At 54.5% G+C, this 24,024-nt stretch overlaps 5 protein-coding genes across 5 annotated transcripts; 2 read left to right on the top strand and 3 right to left on the bottom strand.

Moving 5' to 3' along the window:
- Positions 1 to 976: 976 nt before the first annotated feature.
- Positions 977 to 1,519, bottom strand: VOLCADRAFT_93674 (uncharacterized protein; the record flags this gene model as incomplete). Its single annotated transcript, XM_002952883.1, has 1 exon — positions 977 to 1,519. The coding sequence occupies one exon, from the start codon at positions 1,517 to 1,519 to the stop codon at positions 977 to 979; it is 543 nt and encodes a 180-aa protein (XP_002952929.1).
- A 1,211-nt stretch (positions 1,520 to 2,730) lies between these two features.
- VOLCADRAFT_82034 (uncharacterized protein) lies at positions 2,731 to 4,133 on the bottom strand. The gene is made up of 5 exons (XM_002952882.1): positions 3,826 to 4,133; positions 3,717 to 3,760; positions 3,532 to 3,640; positions 3,392 to 3,463; positions 2,731 to 3,278 (listed from the first exon to the last, which is right to left on the bottom strand). The coding sequence occupies exons 1-5, from the start codon at positions 3,922 to 3,924 to the stop codon at positions 3,264 to 3,266; spliced, it is 339 nt and encodes a 112-aa protein (XP_002952928.1). The 5' UTR covers positions 3,925 to 4,133; the 3' UTR covers positions 2,731 to 3,263.
- A 1,084-nt stretch (positions 4,134 to 5,217) lies between these two features.
- Positions 5,218 to 9,692, top strand: VOLCADRAFT_118206 (uncharacterized protein; the record flags this gene model as incomplete). The annotated part of the gene is made up of 8 exons (XM_002952974.1): positions 5,218 to 5,475; positions 5,865 to 6,006; positions 6,289 to 6,384; positions 7,525 to 7,553; positions 8,057 to 8,258; positions 8,620 to 8,745; positions 9,161 to 9,312; positions 9,623 to 9,692. Coding segments are annotated over 8 exons (1,074 nt in total), but the record flags the coding sequence as incomplete, so codon positions are not given.
- Positions 9,693 to 13,887: 4,195 nt separating this feature from the next.
- On the bottom strand, positions 13,888 to 20,378 carry VOLCADRAFT_93670 (uncharacterized protein; the record flags this gene model as incomplete). The annotated part of the gene is made up of 11 exons (XM_002952881.1): positions 13,888 to 14,478; positions 15,141 to 15,236; positions 15,681 to 15,908; positions 16,074 to 16,618; positions 16,884 to 17,048; positions 17,355 to 17,457; positions 17,769 to 17,903; positions 18,438 to 18,738; positions 19,279 to 19,391; positions 19,750 to 20,148; positions 20,337 to 20,378. 11 exons carry the CDS (start codon positions 20,376 to 20,378, stop codon positions 13,888 to 13,890), a joined length of 2,718 nt encoding a protein of 905 aa, XP_002952927.1.
- Positions 20,379 to 20,810: 432 nt separating this feature from the next.
- Positions 20,811 to 23,074, top strand: adk5 (adenylate kinase; the record flags this gene model as incomplete). The annotated part of the gene is made up of 5 exons (XM_002952973.1): positions 20,811 to 20,851; positions 20,914 to 21,019; positions 21,251 to 21,311; positions 22,198 to 22,295; positions 22,685 to 23,074. The coding sequence occupies 5 exons, from the start codon at positions 20,811 to 20,813 to the stop codon at positions 23,072 to 23,074; spliced, it is 696 nt and encodes a 231-aa protein (XP_002953019.1).
- Positions 23,075 to 24,024: the final 950 nt, after the last annotated feature.

Genomic DNA, 24,024 nt, shown 5'->3' with positions numbered 1-24,024 from the left:
TGAACTTCACCGAGGACCGTGATACCGACTGCGCCCTTGATGCAAGGATTATGTGAGTTGGATGATGGCTTCAGCAACGAAGACACGGGTACACAGCAACATAAAGTTACTTTTCAGAGCGACAGCGCAGTCTTCTGCATATGTATTACGTATGTAAGGAGGAGCATATCTGCCTGAATGGCTTCGGTCACTCGTAAACTTGATCCGTTACTTCCGTTTACTGTTAGGATTCACAATACAAGGACAGCTGCGAGTTGCGAGCTTGCGAGCTGCGATATTGCTTATGCTTCAGGTCTTCATAATGGCAACAACTAAACAGCCATTATGCATGCATCCGACCGGAGCAGTGGCCGTCGCTATAGGCGATCACTGTACGCGACATTGGCCAGGTTCATCTGCAACGTCGGTATTGCTAATGTGTAATTTCCGTCGGGTAAGGCAACTGCACCAGTTGGCGCACAGTTGCAATCCTGCTAATGCGACACTGCACTAAGTAGCACACTTCCTCAAGTGTATGCAAGCGGAAATCGCGCGATTCCTTGCATGCGTTGGCGCAACTTGAGCCGGAAGCTAGCCGGAGGTGGAGGCACTCTCATCGTGCTGCACTGGCAACCCGCATTCAACAACCTAGCCAATTACAACAAGAACGGGTGCAAAACGACAGCACTCGCAAATTAACTAGCACTCGCAAATCTGTTGCAACTCCACTCCTAAGGCTGATGATGATACCGTGCAGCCGCTCCCTTGCTCCGTAGCCCGCGGAAGCCCTAACAGGATCGCGGCCATAGCAACACTCTAATCTTAAGTGTAACATTTATAGAGTCGAGGTGCACGACCGTCACGTATGATATATCAGTCCCAGTACATTCAGAAAATCGAACGCCAGAGAGGGGCGGCATATGAACGGAATGAATAGGGTTGGCAAAATCTTTAGATGGAAAAAGTATCTAATTAGAAATCTAATTAGATACCTAATCTAATTAGGTAAATCTTTAGATGGCCAAACGGAAAACTGCCTAAACGGTGGAATTTTGATCTGAAATTTTGCACACGATGCGGCTTTATCTTTTCCTGGATTTTCCAATAATTTTTTGGGCCGCTCGACACTGGGAACACGGCGAACCCCTATGGGCGCTCTACAGACGCGTGTCGGATGGCGCCACGGGGTGTAAAAAGAGAAGGTCCGAACTGGCCCCTCCTCCGCGCGCGAGCGCTTCGTGCTGTTGGTTGTGGGCGCCCCGGACTGCTCGCTTCCGACCGCGCTGGCGACGTCCTTCTGGTGCTTCGCATAGTGATCCGGGCAGACAGCTGACGGGTTCTTCGCGCTATAGGACTTGTTGCAAACGGTGCAGACGAGGTTCACAACGCCTTTTACGAGCAACACGTCGAAGATGGACCAGTACGCTGCGGCTTTGATGCTGCGCTTGGCTTCGCAGAGCTTAGCTGCGTACTGTGGCGCGTCGAAAGTCTGGTGGCTGTATTTGTATGTGATCGGCTTTTGGGGTCCTGGTTCTGCCATTCTGTATTTTTACGTCTATTTGTGTATGTAATAGAGCGGAGCAAGGATATGACACTAAAATTACCTTCAACATAGCTGTTTCGCGTGCCATGACTCACGTTTAAACGGTCTGGATCCGGTCACCGGCCTTTAGATAGGCATTAGATGGACTAGATACGTTTAGATGCCCACCTAAACGGTTTAGATGGCCTCATCTAAAATCTATATAGAAATCTAATTAGATGGCATCTAAATTATTTTCTAAATCTAAACTTCCGGCCAACCCTAGGAATGAATGATCGGACAAAGGACGTCCACAGAAGATCTGGCCGGACAACCAGCAGCAAGCCATATCGAGTGCGTGCAACCAAATAGGACTTCATGTACAATGCGTGTGGCAAACTGGCAAACAAAGTGGGAAAGAAGCGACGATGGATATTACACGGCGGCATGCATACTTCCTTCTCATATCATCTTCATGGTATTTTGCAACTCAGCGCTTAAAAGATAAATGTACAATACAGGAATACAGCACCTCAACCCGTAAGACCCTTGGGATCCAAATATTGATGTACAGCCCACTCACATGCTAAAAACTGCGCTCAACCCTAGGACTTCGGCATTAATACTACTTTTCGATGCCACTTGCAAGCAACACCTGGCCGGAAAAGCCCCGGCGTATTGGGTTACATGCACACCCCTTTTCCACGCACGTATAATACCCCTGGACCAGGAAAGAGGAAACACAAACCAAATGGTACAAGACTAATCTTAATCCATATACAGAAGGGAAAACCCAAGCTAGACGTGATAGTATGGGTTACGTGTGGCAAAGCTTTAAATTATGTTCAGTGCTCACGTCCCCACAAAACCCACAAGGCGCTACATGCTCGATGCAAAAAGAAACATGCAGGTAGGTGCCGCCAACGGCGTGACAATAATGGAGCAAAAGAATGCCACGCACGTACCACGGCAAAAAAAAGGCGCACCCCCCGGCGTCACAACACAACATCAGTGCAACACAGCATCAACTTAAACATGACCAGTGTGTACAACAACCAGCAGTGGCGGCGGCGCAGCACTGGGGCACAGCGCCAGGGCTCCAATGCGCCATCTCCTCCAAAATACTGAAAACACCGCCACGCATGCAGGCCGTCCACAACACCACATTAAAGCCCCCCCACACGGTATAAGCACACCAAAGGCAAAAATGATGTACGATGTGTGAACATCGACGTAGTACGTCCACAAGAAGACGAATGCTCAATAGGGAGGTCTCATCTCTAACAAGGGTAGGAGTATAAGAGCAGTAACAGTCCATAATTCCTACGCGGAAGCGCCTGCCTGGACATGTTGCCTCCGCGCCTAAAACTTCCTGTAACCCCCACACCTGCCCAGACTTTATTTCACCTCCTATACCTGCACCAATACGGGCATGAGAGAGCAGAGAGCAGCCTGGGCAATGAGATACAAACATCTCGATGCACATTTGAAACTCGAATTAGTGGTACAATGGAGTAGGGTCATAGCCACATGACACCGCCTTCATCTGGGCTGCCGGGCGTTGCCCTTGGGCTTAATCCGCGTTGAATGCGAAGGCTAATGTGAAGACCGGCATCGGAAGGAGGGGCGACGACCTCAGGAAGCGCGGCCTATTGAGCCTTGACACGAGACGCACAGCTAAGGTTCAGCAGCCCGACAAAGCGCACAGGGTGCCTGGGCTTAGGCTGTTACCCCAAGCAGCAAGACTGGCGTCACAGAGGCGTCACCAGTTGCCCTCCTACAGCCAAAACGTGAACAAAGTAGCTAAGGCGCCGTTTTTTTTCGGCACGGCTGGCGTACCGACGCGTCCATAGCATGGGCACGAGCAAGTCAAGTCTTCAGGAGCATTACCTTCATGACCTTAGCTTTTTCGATGATGTATTTGCCCTCCTTGTATTTCTGGCTTTCCTCGAAGGCGTGCTCCTGCAACCCCGCCTGCTGTTTAGCTTACAATTTTCGCAACACCAGGACGAACTAGCACTGCTACTCACATACTTCCAGCCGAGTACAGTGTTACAGGAGGTGCAGTAGATATCGGCCACCGTGTGAAGACCGGTGATGAGAACTCGCTCCTCCCTTGGTCCCAATGATACATTCACCCTACGAGGGGCGAAGCACTTCAAAACGCCGCTGCTCAGGGCTATCCTTGCTATCGCACACCTTCACACATACTCACGCGTTGTTAATTAAATAAGCACGGCCGTGGCGTCCCTGGAACGCCTGCGCACAGGAAACAAGGGTGTCGATAACTAGCAAACTGGAGTCGCCAAGAGTGCACGCGCTACCTTGCTAATGATGTCATCATGGTCCGCTGCATGAGCTCTGCAGGTAGCGCAGCTGTAGATGCGCGGGCCAGACAGGTACTGCTTGAAAGGCCGGCCCATTCTCGGCAAGGGCTATTAGCAGGAAAAGGCAGCACAAGCTGTGCAGGCACGAGCGTTATCGCAAATCATGGATACGTTTCTATATCTTACCCATTTGTAACGAGGGAGACAAATAAACGTTACGCGTCCCTAATCGAAGCTCCGAGACCGCTTCGGTTCACTGTTTGAACAATACAATTCTTATGCTACAAATATTTGTAAGTCATGCGTAAAAATCTTGCTTTGTAACTAAGTGAAAATATTCCTCTAAGTAAGCATTTGCTACCAAAGTCAACCGCTACTAGCTTACCAATCAACAGAGTGCACACTATCATGCGCCACTTTCGTTCAAGTTGAAAGGTTTTAAACATGTTCATTAATAAAGTTTGATCACAAGAAATGCAGTTGCGGCACCACGCGGCGCTCAAACTGTCGTGACATCATGGGCACTTCCGGGAGGTGCTATAAAATAGGCGAAAGGCATGAGAAGCGCATTTCCACACAATCACTCCATCGAATTCCAAGTCTACGGAACCTATAAGAAACGTATAAAGGAGACACATTAACCATTGGTGAAGAGATGGACACCAGCACTCACTACAACCTCACGGACGGCCGCCATGTTTGGACGCGCCACTTGGAAGGTGTCGAAGATGCCGCCAACGACGTCAAGGCCCATGTTTACGACGGACATCTGCTCATGTCCGTTAAGGGACAGCAAATCGAGTAAGGAAGCCTTGCTGCGCAACGTCTCGTGACTCCGGGCCGCACTGACCCGTGGGTCACAGCGCTTCCAGTTAACCTCCAAGTCGACGAAATGAAATCATACGTGCGCAGCAATCACATCCTGGCGATTAAAAGGGCAAAGGGAAACCAGAAATGTTTGCACCACGCAGGATGGTACCGAATCTGTAGTTCCGGAAGTTTCTGGGCAGCTAGGTATGCCCTTGATTTCAATGATTGGCTTGGCTGCGATTGCGTATCTTTTATTTATAACAGCTCTTTGCCCTTCATTACAAGATTTGAAAAAAAATAGATCTCCATGAACGGTTCTAGATTTTCGTTCTTGCCGAAAAGTTCTCTTGGTTGCGGCATTTTGGATTGCGCTCTTCGTCTTCGTCTTCGTCTCCCTCTCCGTCTTTGCACAAAATCACTCTTCATTACACATCAAACTATGATTTTCTCTAGGGACATAACATAAAGGCTAAAAAGATTAATTTATATGAGGCCTCTCGAGCGCAAATTCATATCTACGCTTGCTTTTTGTTTGCACCAACCCGCCATCACGCACCACCTTCCCCCTTTATGTCACAGGGACATCGCTCTGCCGCCCACCGCCTACACCGGCGATGCATGCGCCTCCTACCAGCGCGGTACGCTGCGTGTCGACATGGCCGCCAAGGACCCCGCTGCGCCCGCCATGGTGGAGAAGGCGGCTCGCGACCCGGACCGGCCCACCCCGCGGGAGCTGCCCCTCAGCCTGCCGGGTCAGCGCCACCGCGCTCCGGGTCACCCCCCCGGGAGAGGTCCCGTGGTGAACACGGGGATACCGATGAGGGACGACCCCACGGGGTGAGTGGTCAGTGGGGAGGTAGGGGGAAAAAGGGGGGAAAAGGGGGGAAAGATGGGCGAGGGGGGTTGTTATAGAGGGTTTTAAGAGCAGAAAAAGGGCCGGGTTGGGGGATTTGAGACTGGGGACCCCGGAGTTATGGCGTGTGTAGCTTGCACAGGGTTTCATGGATGGTTTCAGACAGAGGTTTTTATATTTTACTCCCATGAGGAGGGTTTTTGTTTGTCGCTGATCGGGGGCCGCTCCAAGGGGACACCCGCGGCGCGTGTGATAAGTGGTGACCAACCCGATACTGGAATCCTCTTTCGCTTTCATGGCTTTTTAGTGTTTTAGGTGCTAACGCTGCAACCCTTTGGGGCTCCTGTCCTTAATGCGTGTGTATGTATGTCAGTCGCGGCGCGCAGACGCCTGCACAGGCTGAGTACGGCGAGCGCAACGACGAGCTGTTTGGGCGTCCTGGTGTGAATGCTGTGATGCCGCAAGCTAACTTGGCTTCGACAGTGGTCACCGACATGCCCATCATCACAAATCCGGTGGGTTGGGAAAGAAGAGGAGTGCGTGTGTGCGTGCGTGCGTGTGTGTATCCTTGGTAATCAACTGAGCAGCGTGCATGAGTGCGGCTGGGGCTTGGATCCGTTTTGGATCCATTTTGAAACCGTTTTGAAACCGTTTTGAAACGCAGGATCAGCCCGCGCCTCTGGACCACGCTGTTTCAGTTGCCATAAACTATCACAACGAAGTACAACCACCACAACCAACTGTAACTGCGATGAGTTATTCCCGTACATTTTTCCCCCAACTCCTTCCCTTGGCAGGGCGCTGCCGTGGAGGCGGCTGCCGACAACGGTGAGACAGTTGTAGTGGACCCCAAGTCCTCCGAAACCAGGATCTTCATTCCCAAAGTCGACCAGGTAAATGAGTTGAGATCTTCCGTAGCCCGAGGCCGGATCAAAACTAAAACGGCGCTTCAGAATGGCGGGTTTTTTTGGACTCCGCGTGCAAGTGACGAGTGCGATAATATGTACATGGAAATAAATGTTTTTCTGCCGGTGTTCCCTAGGGTGTCCTAATAAGGCATCCTGGCTAGCCGGCTGCCGGTTCGTGGGGACGGGGGGTTGTCCGGCACTGGGGCCCGGTGGATATGGCCCTAGCGGGCGTGGAAGCGGGGAAGTGCATGAGAGAGGATTTCTCCCTGCGCCAGGCTTGCGGGGTTGCGTTGCACCACATCTTGATGGCCTTCTTTTGTCTTAGCCGCTCGTTTTTGACCTGATTTTTACTTTTTCTTAAAAAAAGAGGTTTCTGCTTTTGGATATTACATATGGGATATTGTCTTTGTATGGAAAATATCTCTAAACCCTAAGTAAAATACCTGAAATTAAGTTTGTTATAATCTTTTGCGCTTTGATGCGTTTCCTTTCATCGCAAAGCACGCTCCTCAGGATTACCCCGCTAAACCACTTTTATGTCTTACCGAAATCTATTTACTAAATACCTAAATTTTCCAAATCAATTAACTAAATTGTTCAGTTGGCTGAGCGGCTGGGTCGTGCTGAGCTGGCGCCAGCGGGCACCACAGTTATCCAGGGTGTTCGGGACAGGGTGGTTGAGGCCGAGTACGACCAGTCCGGCCTTGGCGGCGGAGGCAAAGACACACACGGCGACCAGTACACTCGCAAGACGTGAGTTGCGTATGTTCTGTACTTTGTACGCCACTCCGTACGGCACTCTGTACGCCCTGTGCGTTCTGTACGGTAGTGTATTTGGTTCAACCTTAAAAAAAAGGCATAAAGGGGATGATGTTCCCCCTTCGGGGATGTCTTCCTACAGGGCTTAGTCGCCTGTGTAAGAATGCAGTTCTTTTAATTATTGAGGTTGTAATGGTGTGATTGGCCAGGACAGCAACCTAGGAAGGGCAGGACAAGTGTTTTTGTTTGCTGCTAAGTTAAGTCGCCGGCACGAGGAGCTGTACGGCTGCTACCGCGCACCGCCGCGCTGCTGCTGTGGACGGTGCTGTCTCCCTTCTGTGTTGCTTACCTTGTGCCATTACGCAGTGCCCCTGTCCCCCCTCCTTCTCAACAAGGTCAGTTCTACGTCTTGCCCTGGCAGCAGCTTCACTCGTTCGTGGTTCGTCTTTCCCCCTCCTCCCCCTCCGCCCTCGTTGTCCCCCTCCCCCTCCTCCCCCTCCCCCTCCTCCCCCTCCCCCTCCTCCCCCTCCCCCTCCCCCTCCCCCTCCTCCTCCCTCGTTCTCTTCAATGCTTTTTGNACGCCGGCGGTTGGGCTCCGTTGATGTGATTCGCATGTGATTCGTATCTCAATCGCTGCTCGTATTTAAATTAGCACTCGGCAAATGAAATTGCACATAGGCTCTTTTTCCCCCCCTTTCCCATCGCACCCGTATCCCCCCAACCCCACACACACCACATATCACCGACAAAACGTTACCTTGATTACCAAGATTAAGAAAAAAAATGAAAAATTGTTTGGTGGACATGACTGATTAAATGATGCTAATGAAAAGAGGTTTTTTTTTTACTGAATCCATATTTTCATGTATACCCCCGCCATCACCGCCACGGCCGCCAGTGTCGACTACACGGAAGAGAAGGTTGGCCTGGCCACACGTCCCCTGGAAGCTCGGGACTTCTACTCCACGTGCGAATCAACCGTGGAGCCGTACAGCACCGTCAAGGCCCAGGCGGTCAAGGGGGACCCCTCCATGGCGTGCGACATGTGCCGATGTGCGCCCTGCCAGTGTGATAAGATGGCCAAGAACTTTCCGTACGAGGTGCGTGGGGGGCAAGAGGGGGATTCCTTTCCCAGGCTTTTCGGGTGGGTAGGGCAATGGACTGGGGAGCTCGGGTTGGTTGATTGCGGTATTTTTCTTGGATTTTGCCGCTGGGGATTTGGGGGTAAGTTTTGGAGAGTTCAGGAGTGGGGCTTTCCTTTGTGTGTATGGGGGGGAAGAGGAGAATGAAGTAGGGACGGGGGAGTAGGAAGGTTTGGGAGGCGGCTGGCGGCATGAAGGGAAACCGGGGTGGATTTTTCATATGCAAAAAATAGTTTTTTATGACCGGCTTTTATCACTTTTGATGATCGTGGCTCTGCTACTGCTGCTACTGTTTAAGCTGTTATGTTATCGTACGCAGCTGACTCCGCAGGAGCAGAAGCGGTACGGCAAGGCCTCCGTACACGACGCCAGGAAGCCTGTGACCGGCAAGAACACGCACCCCGCACATGACTATAAGGTAAAAATGATGGTGATGGTAGTGGTGGTGCGTAAGGGGGCCTATGGCGGCCATATGTGCATTTGGGTTTCCACCTCTTTTGGGTTCCTTTCGCCGTTAAGACTGAATCCTTTGAGGCATCTTCCTTCTCTGAGTCCTACCCTCGACTCCATGCTTCCCTCCCTTTTTTTGATAAAATAATAATGCGAAACGCGCTTTCGTTTGGGTTTTAGGGTTTTATGTTTTTGTTGGTGTTTTAATCACAACCAAATATTTTTGCCTTCAGCTTCTCAACGAAGCTTTCCCTCCTGATGTTTACCCTCTTGCCGTACGTCATTGCTCCTGCAACTGTATTCGTATATTCTCCTAACCAGATTACCAGAATATAACCGACCGTCTCAGCTCAGAGAAAGGCTTAATCCTGTGATTACCTCTGCCTTCTCTGTCGTACGCCGTTCCACAGCTGCACTCGAAGATTCGCAGCGAGGAGCACGCCCAGGTGGCTTTCCGTACTCGCGAGTTTGAGGGCAACGTCAAGATGCAGGGGGTTGGTAGCCTCGAGGACCTGCCCGCCAAGGAACGGGAGGAGGCGACGAGCCGCATTGTGGGGGGCAGGTACGGCCGCATCAGTGCGTATGGCTTTTTTCCTGTTGTGTTCGGTGCGTGCGTGTGCGTAGGTGTGTGTTTTTTAAGGACACGCGTGCGGTGTTGCTCACCCAAGCCTACCCCCGAGGTCAGTAATTCGGTAATGTAAAAATATATATGTCGCCGCGCCTGTCTGTTACATGAAAGTCGGTCCGCTAGGTGGTTCTGGGAATGCGCGCGGAACGACACGAAGATCGAAACATCGCAAAAATTATGGGCTCATCAAAACCGTGTTTTTTACGGAATCGGGTTTTTCCCCCCTAACCCCCCTTTCCGCCAGGGAGATCGATCCGGAGCTTATTCGAGACCGTACACGTACGGCAGAGGCTGCCCGCCACTTCTTGGGCTGATAATCGCGCGTCGCGTGCTAGTAGTGGCGAAGAAAATGGCGGTACGGCGCACAACACACGCACCCCTAGCAACTCATTTTACCCCCACTCGCAAACGGGTAGGGCAGGGTTTAAGAAAAGCGTAATACGGCCCAAGCGATTTCCCGTCCGAGGAGCTGTTTTGTACTGCAAACGTATATCACGATGTACGAACTGGTGCTAGTGTCGTAGCCTTGCTAAAAATGGTCGTATGCTAGCGCTTATGTAGGAGTGGTGGCGTGGGGTGTGAAGTATGCAGTGAAGCAATCTGCATCTTCCAAGCGTCCCGGAGCGATTTCCATGTCTCTCTACAGCGACATATAGCAGCGGTGTCCAACGGACTGCTTTTAGAAGTCGCGTGCTGCGTGTGCGCGCTTCGTCGCGTTGATACTGGGATGAGGTGCACTACGCGACCGCGCACCGCTAGAAATCTTTTTTCCTCGCATATCGCCGTGCGACGCTGACACACAAATTTTAAAAAATGTGTTTAGGGTGTCTTGTGAGGTGCGAGTTCAGGAATGAGGAAAAATCCGTTTTGGACTATCCGGAGCAGCAGATGATTTGTGCGATGATGTTTATGTTGCATTTGAGGGTTCCTCCGCCTGGGGGCACACGAGAAAGATGTTGCGAACATTTCAATAATTGTTACAATTGTAAGACCAGGGTAGTCAGCTTCTTCGAAGCCGAAAAGGGCTCGGCCCCGGTGCATCAGCCAGCGGTCACCCCGCAGTATTCCGCAAGGGATGCTGTACGGCACTGGGCCGCAAATGGAGGATCGGTGTTGTGTTTGGACTATGCGCGCGTGATTATGGGGATAGCTGCGAGGGCCGGGTGCGGCGGCCGGCGGCGTTAGGAGCCATGTACACCCGTGCTGCTAAGGCGCCCAGGCAAATCCATGGACGGTGACGGTCAACAAGGACGGCTGAGCATTTAGTCGTCTGGAAGCATGCGCGAACACAGCCCATTGCCAGCCGAACTGGAGGATAGGGCGTGTATGAGATGTGCACGAGACGGAGCAGAAGGCAAGGAGGGAAGTGCTGGAGCAGTTGGCATGGATTTGCGGAGTGTGGCGGAGCTGAACCATAACAAATCCAAGGAAGTCCACGGAAATAGCGAGAAGACCGCGCGGCCGCACAGCAGCGTGCGCCGCAGCGTGCAGGCATACCGCACCCCGTATGGCATAAAAGGGTCGATAACCGACCGGTTAGTCATAAACCAACCAGCTTCGGTCGCTTCGGGCTTCGGTAGGGTAACCGACATTTCGAGGTAACGACCAGGTAACCTTACCGGTCGGTTACCCTACCGACCGGCCAGGTACCGAAAGCGACCAGTTATCGACACCGGTTTGTTTGGTAGGGTTGTTACCGAGTGCTGGTGACAAGCAAACGGATAATCCATACAGGCACTAGGCGATGGGAAAAGCGCTAATCCAGCCACTTAACGGCCTTCCGACAGTCTTGACTGCCACTTTACAAATGGTTCTAACAATGCACGGATGCGGGTTCTGCGAATGAAAAACTAAAACTCAAAATGGCATGAGGGTCGTATGGGTATTGCAGTTTTTATTAACAAATTCAGGCGAAAACATGCGTCTCCCCCGGGCCGAATCTGCCAGATATACAGTGTATGATAATGCAAGCTATAGGGCCCACAGTGTTGTGCTGATGCACTCGACCCGGTCGGGGTCCGCTAGCTGTAACAAACCGCATACTGCAGAATGACAGTTCTGCTGCTCGGACATTTTGCCCAGAAGACTGATATACCTAAAATATGTACTATACACCTACCAAGTTCCAACGCGCAAGCTTGTCTTTAGGCACAAGCGGGCGCCATCCTCGTGCAACATGAAGCAACGACTCCGCCACCGCCAAAACAACCCTACAATTCACAACACCAATTAAGACACCAGCGCGATAGCGATAGCCCACACTCCTTCCATCCGCACCCGCACCACTGGTGGCCCCACAGCACCGTAACCAACAATAGAACATGGACACGGAGAAGGAAAAGAATGGCACACCAGCTCACCTCAACTCGGGAAATGCCTCGCTGTCTACGGCACCAACTACGGCAATCTAACTGATAACAGTCTAAGCAAAATGAGAAAACGACAAAGGCCACTGCACAACATGAACTGCCGCCGCCCTGCAAATCAAAATAGAACTGAACCTGGACAATAACTGAGCCGAGAAACATTATTAAAATTACCAGGAAAATCGCAATAAGACACAGATTGAAGAATATCGGTAACACCGCTACACGCAAAAAAGAGGAGACAAAAGGATTACGCACCATTTGCTGCTGGAATGGAGAACATACACTCCTCGCCGTGTGCTCATACATACGCACACCAAACTCTATCGAACATACGGACATCATTCAGTCGTATACATACATACATACATACATACAAACCGATGAGACGAGGAAAAGAGCCCTTCTACAATTTAAAAAAATCTAAAAAAGCAAAAATGCGCTTGAAACGCACGATCCTTCACCACTGCCGCCACCATATCTCCAGGCTGATGGCCATAACAGTCGTACGACGGAAGCAAGGATGGAAGTCGCCTTACACGCGCTCCGACGCGGCTCTCTTTCTCCCCTCCCCTGCGGCACGGAGGTCATCCAGCGCCCCACGCTTTGGCTCTGGACGTGCCCGACACACACACACACACACACACATACACACGCGCGCACACAGGGTAGGGCTCCTATCAATTAAAGACACGCACAAATTCACGTTAGCTAAAGCATACCGGTGCCACAACCAGCACTACGAGCTGCAATACACACACGCAGCTGCACACCCGGCTTTCCCATCACACTGCCGCCCATTTGCACGCGGCTGCAACCGCGGGCGAGAAGGGCCGGGCAAGGCCAGATCAAGGCCCCTTGTGCGTGATGGGCGCCCCCCCCCTGCAGCTGCTGTTGTCCTTGTCCTTGCCGCTGCAGGGCTCTCTGCGATCTTGGCCTGCCGGGCCGGCCGCGGTGTTGTTCCAGGTTATCAAGTTATACAGTACACACAGCAGGAGAGCGCCAGCAACAGCCGCCTTGAAGAGAGAGCGCGAACAACGAGCAGCAGCAGCAGCAGCAGCGATTGCAGGCGCTGCATCTCCCCCTGTCCTCGCACTGCTTCTTCCTCCGTAGCGGCCGTTCCTGGCTACGAGAAAGTCCTGTTGGATGCCCTCTCCCATCCCCCGTCGGGATAAAAGGGGCTCCCGCGCTGGGACCCCTCCTCGGGGTCACGGTTCTTTTTCTTCATCATCTTTCCTTCCCTTTCCTCCCCTTTCCTTGCTCCCTTTCTTCTTGTGAACACCAGCAGCAGCACGTCATATCATCCTGTACATATACACATATGAGCAATCTTTCCAGGTCCTGGCCCGCGTTCGGGTTCAGGTTTCACTTCCTCGCGCGATATGACCATTACACCACCGCCGCCTCATCATCGTCATCATCGCTATCATCATCATCACCGCCACCATCATCAACACACAACTAAAAAGGTCATCATCACCTTCCGAGAAAACACCCAAAGTGCGAGATCATCACCTCCCCACGTAAATGCACATATGTATCCATTTGTACCTATGCGCGCTTCCACCTTTTGCTTCGCATGATCGACATCTCAAACAGCAGCAGCAGCAGCAGTAGCAGCAGAAGCCGGGGTAATAACAGCACGGCACGCCCCATTTCGCGATTGGTGCTCTTTTATCTTCAAGGCCGGTCGCTAACTTGAGAAACAGACAGACACATACACACATACATACAAACGCAAAAAACGCACACTGCGACAAGGTCGCCCTTCTCTCACCCACAAGCACACATTAATAACAACACCAATACACACACGCGCACATCTACTTCCATGCTGCACGACGCAAAGATTCGGACCACTCACATCATCCTCGCCGCGCCTGTCTTCCCGCAGCTCTCATCTCCCAATCCCGACACCACCACTCACGACGTTTTCTCTGCCTCTACTGAATCTGTCCACCACGTTTATCAGCACCACACACCCTCCACGTCAGAGACTCTCTCCCTCTGTCCCGTTTTTCCGTCTGCTTCCCTACGTGAGCGGCACACAACAAAATCCCTCTAAGCTGTCCCCTAAAACCCTACCCCCTTAAAAAACCCACCCAAAAGCCTCTTCTTAGGGTTCAAAAAAAAACAAACCCTTCTAAAACACAGCCGTCACCACCCCGTCCGCCTCCGCCCGGGCTGTCTGCTCCCGCTCCGCCTCCGCGAGGTAGCGCTCGAACTCGGCGGGCCGTCCATGCCGCCCCCACTCCAACAGCAACTCCGCGTGGCGCAGTACGGGGTGACGGCTGTGGTACCGCCGCCACAGCGCCGCCAGCGCCGCGTAAAACCGGCAGTGATACTCGTCCACTACGGATTGCGGAATCGTTACGACACCTGAACTAACGTCACCGTCGCCGCCTCCGCCCGCCTCGCCAGCATGCACTGGCGGCGCCTGTCGCCGGTGTCGCCGCTGCCGTAGCTCCGGTTTGCCGCGGCCGCCGTTGCCATCGCCGCCTGGCGGCGAAGACGATGGAGCCGTATCGCGACATGCCGGCGCCATCTTACGGCAGCGCTCAACCTCCAAGCCCAGCGGCGGAGGTTGTAGGGGCCGGCCGATGACGTAGACAAGCGGGTTTCGGAGCGGCAGGGTGGTGAGGCTCCAGCGGCCCCCCAAGATGAAGGGAACCGGGAAACCAAGTCGCTTGTACGTGATGCGCTGCATCTCGGGAGCGGAAATCAGGTTGCGCAGCTGTGTCGGCCGCGAGGTGGCGGGGAGGCGAAAGGGGGGGGAAGGGGCGCGAAAGGGGGGAGAGGGGCGCGAAAGGGGGAGGAAGGGCGCGGTAAGACGAACCATCGACGTTTGAAGCAGATACCGGATATAGACGGATACTCCAGGATGGGGGGAGCGGAAAGAGGGTTTTAAAAGTATCGAGTTCGTTGGTGATCCTAACGGTGCAACATGTGTGTGTGTGTGCTACGTCTCGGTTGCATTACTCAAGAGAGGTGTAACGAGCGCCCATACGAGCCAGCAGAGGCTCAAGAGCCTTAGAGCCAAAAGCATAGCATAGCACGAAATGAACTGCTTATGTAGGGTAAGAAGCCAAAAGCACCAAGATTGCCGAAGTACAAATCAACCCAACCAGTTCACCATCAAGGTGCAATCTGGAAATGATGAGGCCTTTGGTCCTAAAACGACGCAAAACAACCGCTGTCGAGGAGGTCACATGTTCGATCCCAGAAGAAGCGTTCTGTCGGAGGCTTTACCAGAGGAGGAGGCTTGCCATAGAACTTGCATAACACCTCTTCTCAACGGTTTGCTCACTAAAACCCCCACAAGATCAGCCATTCAGGAGCTTCCCGCACATGTTTCCTGATCAAGCACCATTCCACAAGCCCCTCCCTTCCCCCAACCTGCAAGGTTTCCCCCAGCGCCAGCACAGGAACCAGCCACGCGCCCTCCTCCAACGCAAGTCGTACAAAGCCCTGGTGCCCTGCAAAAATGACGAGCTGGTGCCGCGGCGGCGGCGGCGAAAGCTGACAACTCGGCGAAGCCGCCGGCGCCCCTGCCGTCGGCTGGAGTGCAGCCCTAGGGACAGCTGCTTTTTCAGTACTCCCTGCTCCTGCTGCTCCTGCTGCCCCTGCTGCTGCAACGGTGTTCTCCGCCGTCGCTGCCTCACTGGCTGCCGCCGTCGCTGCCTTTGCCATCTCCACACCAGCAGCAGCAGCAGCAGCAGCAGCAATAGCAGCAGCTGCGACTGTCACCAGTGGCTTCAATCTCGCTCCATCATCATTCTCAGCAGCTGCAGCAGCAGCAGCAGCCGGCGGCTCCGAGGTAGCTCCTTCACCATCACCGGCAGCAGCAGCAGCAGCCGGCGGCCTTGCTGCTGCCTCATCACGGGGAACAGCACCACCCTGGCCATCAGCAGCAGCTGTAGCAGCCGGCGGCTTCACGATCGCGCGGTCCAGGGGAGACCCCTCCTCCGGTTGCTGCGGCGTCGGTGTCAGCGCCGCCGCTGTCGCTGTCGCCGCGCCAGCAGCAAACGCCGCCGCTGCTGCCGCTGCGGGGGAGCCCCTGGGCGGGAAGGCCCTATCTGCATACACCAGCTCTGCCTGCCCCCCGGGGCACAGCAACACGGCGCCCGTGTCCCGGAGGGCTCTCCGGAATGTGGCGCGGGTGACCTTCGGGAGGGACGGAACGGCGTGTATAGGTCGGGGGAAGGGAGCGATATGGAGGGATGGTGGTATGGCGCAATGGCGGTATCGAGGGGGGAACCAGACCGCCAAATGACGCCTGCCCATACATACATACATACATACGTACACGCCACACAGACAGACACCCACCTGGCGAAAGCCCGCCCATCCAGCAATATCACGTAGACCTGGCAAGTAGTGTACGATAGAGGCGGTGAGGGTGACCAACGTAAGGCCCGGGAAGGCCGCCTGCACCGTAGGCATTAGCGGCAGGAAGCCCGCGCCGGTGGGGTAGAGACCGTGAGGGTGGAAGCCTAGCACGTAGCGACGATGACAGCCGCGGGGAAGATCTGCCTGATGCCGCGACCCTGCTGCCCCGGAGCACGGCAGCAACGATACGCTGTTTTGCTCCTGAAACCGCCCCTGCCTCAGGCCCCTCGACCTCTCCTCCTGCGTCTTCGAGTGCTGCTGCAGCTGCTGCTGTGCGTGTTGTTGTTCGCAATGCTGCTCCTCCTGCTTCTGCTGCTGCTGCTGTTGTTGTTGTTCCCGGTGTCTCCTGTCATCCAGCTCGTCCGCGACCTGGTGCGCAGTACCCGGGAAGTCACGAATGACCTCCAGCCGCCCGGCCCACCAGGAGAGACTGCCCTCCACCTCCCGAGCGAACCAGCGACACAGCCACTCCCAACGGCGGCAACCTGATGCCGCCGAAAACAAAATGGGGGGAGGGGTTTTAGGGTTTTAGGGGTTTTGAAAGGTAAGGTAGGTAGGACGGGGATGATGACGATGATGATAATGTTGGGTTGATGGTGCATTTGAAGCCAACCCGATCAGCAGCAGAAGCAACGAGGTCATTAGCAGCAGCAGCAGTAGCTCCGAGGTGAATGACAACATGCGCACCGCCATCACCATCACCACGGCCCACCTCGCTCGGGCCACTCGCACACTCACTCACTCACTCACCGGAATGAGCAGGATGGCCGCGCAACGTGATAACAAAATACGGCACCAGTACGGCAAGTACGACAGCTGCTGCATGTCGCGGCGGCAGCAGTGTGAAAACGGAGGCCATGGAGGAGCAGCTGACGTGGAGGGGCAGGTACATCAGTACGACAGGCATGATGAGACCTGTCGGGAGGGCGGAGGAAGCATGGTGTTAAAAAGGTACGAACAAATAAAACGAATAACCGACAACGGAGGGACGCTTTGTGACAGGCAGGAAATAACCCAGTAGAAACCCTCATCAACTTTCAATTAAAAAAAGGTTTAAGTTAGTTTTGCAGCATGGAAGATGCCCTGCACATTTCCGGCAATTCGCCCGTAAAATACCCTTCAAAAAACATATTTTCCTTCGCTAACAAAAAGAAAACACAGAACAAAATACACACGTGACACTCTGACACTCTCTCCACGGCAAGTCCATGGCTGTCCCACCTGCGGCCCGGGCGAATGACGCCCGAGGGTGGTGCAGCACCGGCTGCAGCAGGTTACGGGCCCGGCTGCGGTTCTCGTAGGTCAAAATGGACACCCCCAGCACCTGAGGCGGCGGCCAAAGAAGAAAAAACACGAAAGATTTCCCCCAAGTAGGCAGGTTCACAAAACAAACGTGCCGGAAGCGCAGCTGGGAATCATCATATGCAGCGAAATCAGAAATAAACTACCGGCGTTCGAAGGGGGCCGCAGGTGGGGAATTCACACAGCCTGCCCACGTCCCCCCCTTCCCCCCACACGCACAATACTCCCACCCACGTCCCCCACGCTCCCTTCCTGCGCCCTCTTTCCCATCCCCAGCTCCCCATATCTCTCGTTCCATCACCCACCCATCCACCCATCTGCCATCCGCCGTACCAGCTGCGTGGCCATCATGAGCGCCCCCACCGCCAGCGCCCAGCAGCGAAGACAGTAACCCACGCCCACCACCAGCTCCTTAGCCAGCAGCAACACCGCCACCACAGTGCTGCTGAACAGAGTCCAGCCAATGGCCTGCCCGAAGGGGGAGGGGAGAAAGACGAACCACGAACGAGTGAAGCTGCTGCCAGGGGGAGGGGAGAAGCATGTGCGCGAGAAAGTGGGAAGTGAACTGCCGGTGTCCAAGAGGTCCGAAACCGCCTAGGGAGTCCTACGCGGTGTGATGTCATCGACCCGTGGTTCCGGAGGAGGGAGGGGAGGGGAGGGACGAACCACGAACGAGTGAAGCTGTGAAGAGTGAGCTGGGAGGGGAAGAGAGGGGGGAGAGAGAAAAACTTGCGAAAAAAGAAAACGAAAAAAATGTATAACCTGCAAATCGCGAATCGCCAGGTCGGATTGTATTGGGCGCAACCTAAGCCAACGGCTCCAAGCCCCTGTGGCGTCGCGACTTGGGAAAAGGGGACGATTCACGCGACGATTTCTCTTGTTGCCTTCCTGCTCGCCTCGTCCCACCCTCTCCCACCCCTCTCTCCACCGTTTGCATCTCCTCAACACGGCCTTCTCCTCCGTCTTGCATGTAATTTCACCTTCCCTCCCTCCGGCCCCTACCTGCGTCGCCACAAATACGGACCCTCCCTGAAATGGTTGGAAAAAGCGCCACGTGGTTGCCACATCAGCCTCCTCCTCCTCCTCTTTGGCAGCGCTGGCGCCACCCACACCGCTGGCACCGTGCATGGCGCCCGCTGCTACCGTCGCCGCCGCCGCCGCTGCGGCGCTGGCGCCGCCACGCAGTACGGCAGCGCCGGCGCTGCTAGCGGCGCCGGCGCAGTGTCGGAGGTAACCGCCAAGACCATGTGTACTGCTGGCGCCAATGAAGACGCATGAAAGCGCTAGACAACAATACAAAACCCTGGGAGGGCATGAAAAAACGGGCATGAAGGAAACGCGGCTCAGGGCCCTTGAGGTGGTGCATGCGGCTGCACGTTTTCCGGCAATCCACACGATCACATGATCCATACGATCCATACACCGAACCAATTTGAAAAAGCCCATGACTGGAAGGTCGTCGGGGATATCGGGATAAGGGCGAGAAGGGCAATCTCGACAAAGGGAGACGCGGGGCCGGGTCGGGTAGGTTTAGTTCGCATCCCCTGGAGGGGTGACACCGGACACCTGATAAGGCTATGGCAGCCGGCAACCCTCGACGCACGCTGAACCCGGACTGCATTCGTGGAGAATTTTTACGTAGCAACGCGAGCTCCGAAACCCGTGCTGCGTTCGTGTTCGGCTCTCCCAGGCTGACCCTAATTCCCACCGAGTTAACTGCAGCTCCTGAGCCCTCCATCCACAGCGCTCAACCGCGGGGGAAGCTAACACGCGACACTCGAAGCACTTAGCGCGTAGCACTTCTCACCCACCCGCACCTGCGCTGATAACTCCCCGGGCTCACCCTGATGAGGTGTCCGGCAGGTGCTCCAGTGCCAGCAGCAACCCAAAGCCCGTCACGGACAGCGCCATGCCCATCAGACACACCAGCAGACTGGCCAGAGGACCCTCCAGGAGCTGATGAGGGGAGGGGGCCGGTTGCCAGGGAGGAAAGGGAATTATACTACATAAAATGCAAACAATCCTGAGGACACCCTGAGCAAACAGTCAATCAAGGAAGGTGTGAAGGTAAGGTATTGTAAGGAGGTAATAAAACGCGGATGGCCGTAGGGAAGCTAAACAACAAAGGAAAAACCAGCAACTGAGCAGGTGCGGGAGAACGAACGGGACCAAAAGGGGGCAGAGGAGGCACTACCAATCCTGGCAAGACGCGGTCATAGGGTGAGCGGGTGATGGATAGGCGAGACGTCACTCTAGAAAGCAGCATGTTGTGTAGAAGTGATACATAAATACAACAACATATGGATATACGCACCTGCGTACGATGGTTGCGACCCTCCCCGTGTTGGTCTATTGCAATACCGTTGGCATGCTTTTCACTGCCGTCGCTGGCCTTCTTGCAGCATTCAATTTGCTGCTGTTGCTGCTGCCGGCCCTTTGTGGCCTTGCGACGACTGTCGTCTTTCCGTCCACCAGAGCTGAGCCGCGTATCGCTTTCAAACACAAGCAATGCCTTCAGCATGAACAGCTCACCCCAGAGACCCGACACCGCAGCCGCGCCAGAAGCGGCATCGACGTGCGTGAGAGGAATGAGAGGCTTCCGCAGACCCAGGAAGCTCAGGAGCATGCTGCACGCGGCAGAGCTCCGGCTGTCATCCACGAGCAGCGATAAGTAGACGGGCAGCGTAATCGCGGCAGAAAGTGTCCACAGGCCCTAAGTGGAAAGCAGGAACAAGGGAGCAACTGCTTATTGGCGATTGCGGTGCATGGTTTAAGCACAGTCAGCAGGGCCAGCAGGCCCCAAGCCCCGCAACACCCGCGCGCTTGTCCTTCATGCGCCACGCCTATAAGGCAGGACGCAAATTTAACAAACAGTATAAATCGTATTTCCTTGCTGCTTACCCATGCAAAGACCTGGAAGACAGCGTGGCGATGCCCGCCCATGAGCGGGAAGAGGAATAGGGACCGGAGCGTGTTCAGTCTTTGGCCCTTCGCCCAGTCGCGACGGTGCCTATACAAATGTGCAGCATACGTGAGACAAAGGCAAAGATGGAGAGCAGATGCCACTACTCGCGAAGCTGCGTTCGCGACCCGAACTAGCTGCACTAATAGCTCCATCTTAGCCGTCACGCGAGAGTTGCATGTGGTCGAAATTCCCTCTACAAACTGGAAAATTCGCTGGAAACGCTGACAGTTCAGGAAAGAGAATAGACAACGCCGCCGTACACAGCACCAGAAAATGCCTGTCCCGACAGTTTTCCTGTTCCTCCTTTGACCTTATGAAATTACAACCATTACAACGTTATTGAACTTGGACAATGTTCGCAAACTCATTGCTTTAAGGGGCCGACCCCAGTTAAGTTAAAACCTGTGTAAATGGACAAAGTAACGATTGTATTTGTTCTTGGAGCACCTGGGTAAGCGAATTTGTTAGAGGGTCAGCTTGTAACGGACTTCTAAGCACACATCCATGGCGCAGGTCCGGCAAAAGGACACAGTGCGAAAAGATTGTAGAGAATTATGGGTGGACTCACTTGTCTACTGGCGACTTGCTGCGGGAGGAAGTGCTGGCTGGCACGGAATTGGTGAGACGTGCCGTTTTGATGCGCAACGGCGCCGTTCACCCGGACGCCTTCTATTAACAAGCAGCATGACCATTGATCCGGGTGAAACGATTCCTTTCTCATGTCGGGGCACCTTGCTTACAGTACACCCGTAATCTGCGCACATGTTGCAATGTCACTCCTTCCAGGTGGTGCGCGCAGTCGCACCCCCATTACCCAATACGTTTGCTATCCCTTCCATGTTTCCTGCAGGGTCAGCAGGTCAACGAGATCATGGCGTCAGGCCAAATGGTGCCAACTGACCTGATCCTCGGTAAGCCGCTAGCGGGCCTGCCACCCCAAAACTTTCGACGACAGCGGGCCGCGGCCACAAGCTCACGCTTCCCAAAATCGCTCCCGAATACGCTCGTTTCCAAACGCGCCATCCTCACCGTTCAGGGCCATTTATACACACCTTACAGCGTCCCAAGGTCCCGGGAGGCGAGGTGCCTCTGCTCTGCCTCCTCCATCGGGGCCTTGTCCAGGCTGTTCCTGTATAGAAACAAAATATAGTACCCTAGTGCCATTTTCCTCACCTTCGCTGAATTCCAAACCCAAGTGCATCTGGGTCTTGTCCCGTCCGGGCATATCTTTCATTTGTCCCATCATCTGGGTTTCAAGTGTCCCCTGTCCCTCCTGTCCCTTACCCTACCAGCTGTCTCTTACCGTAAGCCCAAATTGTAATTCCAGATTTAGACCGTACTAAAACCACCTGTTCCATACTTCACCTAGCGACTCGTCTGGATTTCCCTTTCAGGTTTGCTATCTCCTTGTTACACAATTCCTCCATAGCTTCAGTTTTGAGCATCTGGGTCTCGTTTCCTGGGGCTTGTATTGTTCCTTAAGTTGCCTCTTCAGTTGTCCACCCCCCCCCAAATCCAACTTCCAAGCCAACTCCGGATCGCCATCCCCTTCCCCCCCTCCCCCCAAAGTGAAGCCCCGCCGGAATCCCGTCATTCCTCCCTTCATCCCTCCCGTCATCCCTCCCGTCATCCCTCCCGTCATCCCTCCCGTCATCCCTCCCGTCATCCCTCCCGTCATCCCTCCCGTCATCCCTCCCGTCATCCCTCCCGTCATCCCTCCCGTCATCCCTCCCGTCATCCCTCCCGTCATCCCTCCCGTCATCCCTCCCGTCATCCCTCCCGTCATCCCTCCTTCAGAGATGCTGACCAACGCCATGGCTAGCAGCGGCTCCTCCCGCTTCCTCATTGACGGCTTCCCGAGGACTCTGGACCAACTTATGGAATTCCAAACACAGGTAGCAGGAAAAAAATGACATCTTCTCCCTCCATCCAACCCTCCATCCACTCCTCCCTCCCCCCTTCCCTCCCCCCTTCCCTCCCTCCCTCCCTCCCTGCCTTCCCCCATCCATCCATCCATTTATTTGCTCCCTACACATAATTCCCTCCGTTTCCTCCCTCAGCCGAAATCCCACTCAACCCCATTCATGGTCATGGCGCCACAAACACAACCCCTTCACTTTCCACCTTTCGCTTTCCTCGCCTTGTATTGGACCGTGCTTGGGGTCCTTTAGCCTTTCCTTGGCCTTTTTGTCTTCTCCTCGACTCCGTTTACCCTGACCTTTTTGGGTCTTACGTCTTTGGTCTTAGTTCTTTGGTCTTTTTCCCGGGCGCAATGCCCACCCAGGTCAAGCCGTGCGACGGCGTCCTGGTGTTCAGCGTGCCTGAGGAGGTGGCGGTGGAGCGACTGCTGGCCCGGGGGGTAACCTCGGGTCGCGTGGACGACAACGAAGACGCCATTCGCGAGCGCATGAATCTGTTTTGGAGCGACTCCCAGCCGGTGATTGAGTTCCTGGCGGACAGCGGCGGCAATCTGCATGAAGTGGACTCCGCAGCGCCGGAGGAGGAGGTGTTTGCGGCGGTGGAGCCCTTCATGGACGAGATGGACGAGCTAGGTGAGAGCACACTGTGGAGTGTAGGTGTGTGTAGGGTAAAGAAGGGGGAAAACAATAGATATTACAAGTTACATATCATATCACCAAAGGGAAAAAATGTTATTATGCATGGAGAAAAATGAAAAACAAACAGCAAGAAGAAAGGAACAACGGCGGAAGGCGGGAGGAAGGCGGGAAGGGAAGGAAAGGGATGGATGCATACGATGCATTAAAAGGCAGTAGAGAGGCCCAACTTACAGGCGTCTAAATTACCTGCTGCCGAGTTTGAAAACAGTGAGGAGCAGTTAGGAAAAGGAAGGGGGTGGAAAAGAGTAGAGAGACAGGGAGATCCTCCCCTCCCACTCTCTGGCGGCGCGGACGCGGCCCCTCGCCCCCCCCATGCATGTTTTAGAGCCGCTTCTCCTCATCTCCGTGCCTTTCCCGCCTTTCCATCCCAGGCTGCCAGGAATGCACCTCCCCCACATCCACACCTCCGTAACCACTCAACACATACAGACAGACATACAGACACGACACGTACCTATACACATGTTCCCTTTCCCGCACTCCCCTTTTCCTTGTTCTCCCCCCCGCTGCCTCAGCCGAAGCGAAGGAGGAGGGCCGTGTCGGCGACACTAGCGGCATGGGATCCTCCGACGGCAACGCCGATGCCGCCAGCGGCGACGACGAGGGGAGGCTCAGTGGTGACGGCGGCGGCGGCGGCGGCCAGGCGGCTTCGGAGCTGTCCGACGCCACCATAGTGTTTGTCCTGGGCACGCCGGGTTGCGATCAGGACACGCAGTGTCAGTTGGTTTCGGAGCGGTACGACTGGACGATCATTTCTCCTGAGGAGCTGCTGCAGGCGGAGATCGACGCGGGTTCGGAGCTTGGGAAGCAGGTCCGGTCCGGAAGGAGGGGTGGTGTGGATGTAGTACGGTTGGGGTTGGGATGCACGAGAAGGATAAGCAGGCGCAGGTGTATGCGCGTGTGCGTGTGCGTGTGCGTGTGCGTGTGTGTATGTATGAGAGGATCGAACGAGTCGTAGACGTACGGGCTGTGGGGAAGAGACGTGCAGGCGGGCAAAACGCAGAGA

Source organism: Volvox carteri (genome assembly GCF_000143455.1).
Source record: "Volvox carteri f. nagariensis unplaced genomic scaffold VOLCAscaffold_33, whole genome shotgun sequence".
NCBI lineage: Eukaryota > Viridiplantae > Chlorophyta > Chlorophyceae > Chlamydomonadales > Volvocaceae > Volvox > Volvox carteri.
The sequence above is the reverse complement of the archived record's forward strand: the minus strand, read 5'-3'. Positions and strand labels throughout refer to the sequence as shown.

Bases quoted from the DNA above. Each gene is read 5' to 3' on its own strand.
- VOLCADRAFT_82034 (XM_002952882.1), bottom strand. From the start codon at position 3,924: ATGGGCCGGCCTTTCAAGCAGTACCTGTCTGGCCCGCGCATCTACAGC. The intron at 3,641-3,716 runs GTGAGTATGTGT...CGCCCCTCGTAG, and splicing joins GCTTATTTAATTAACAACGC to GGTGAATGTATCATTGGGAC. The intron at 3,464-3,531 runs GTGAGTAGCAGT...GCGGGGTTGCAG, and splicing joins CTGTACTCGGCTGGAAGTAT to GAGCACGCCTTCGAGGAAAG.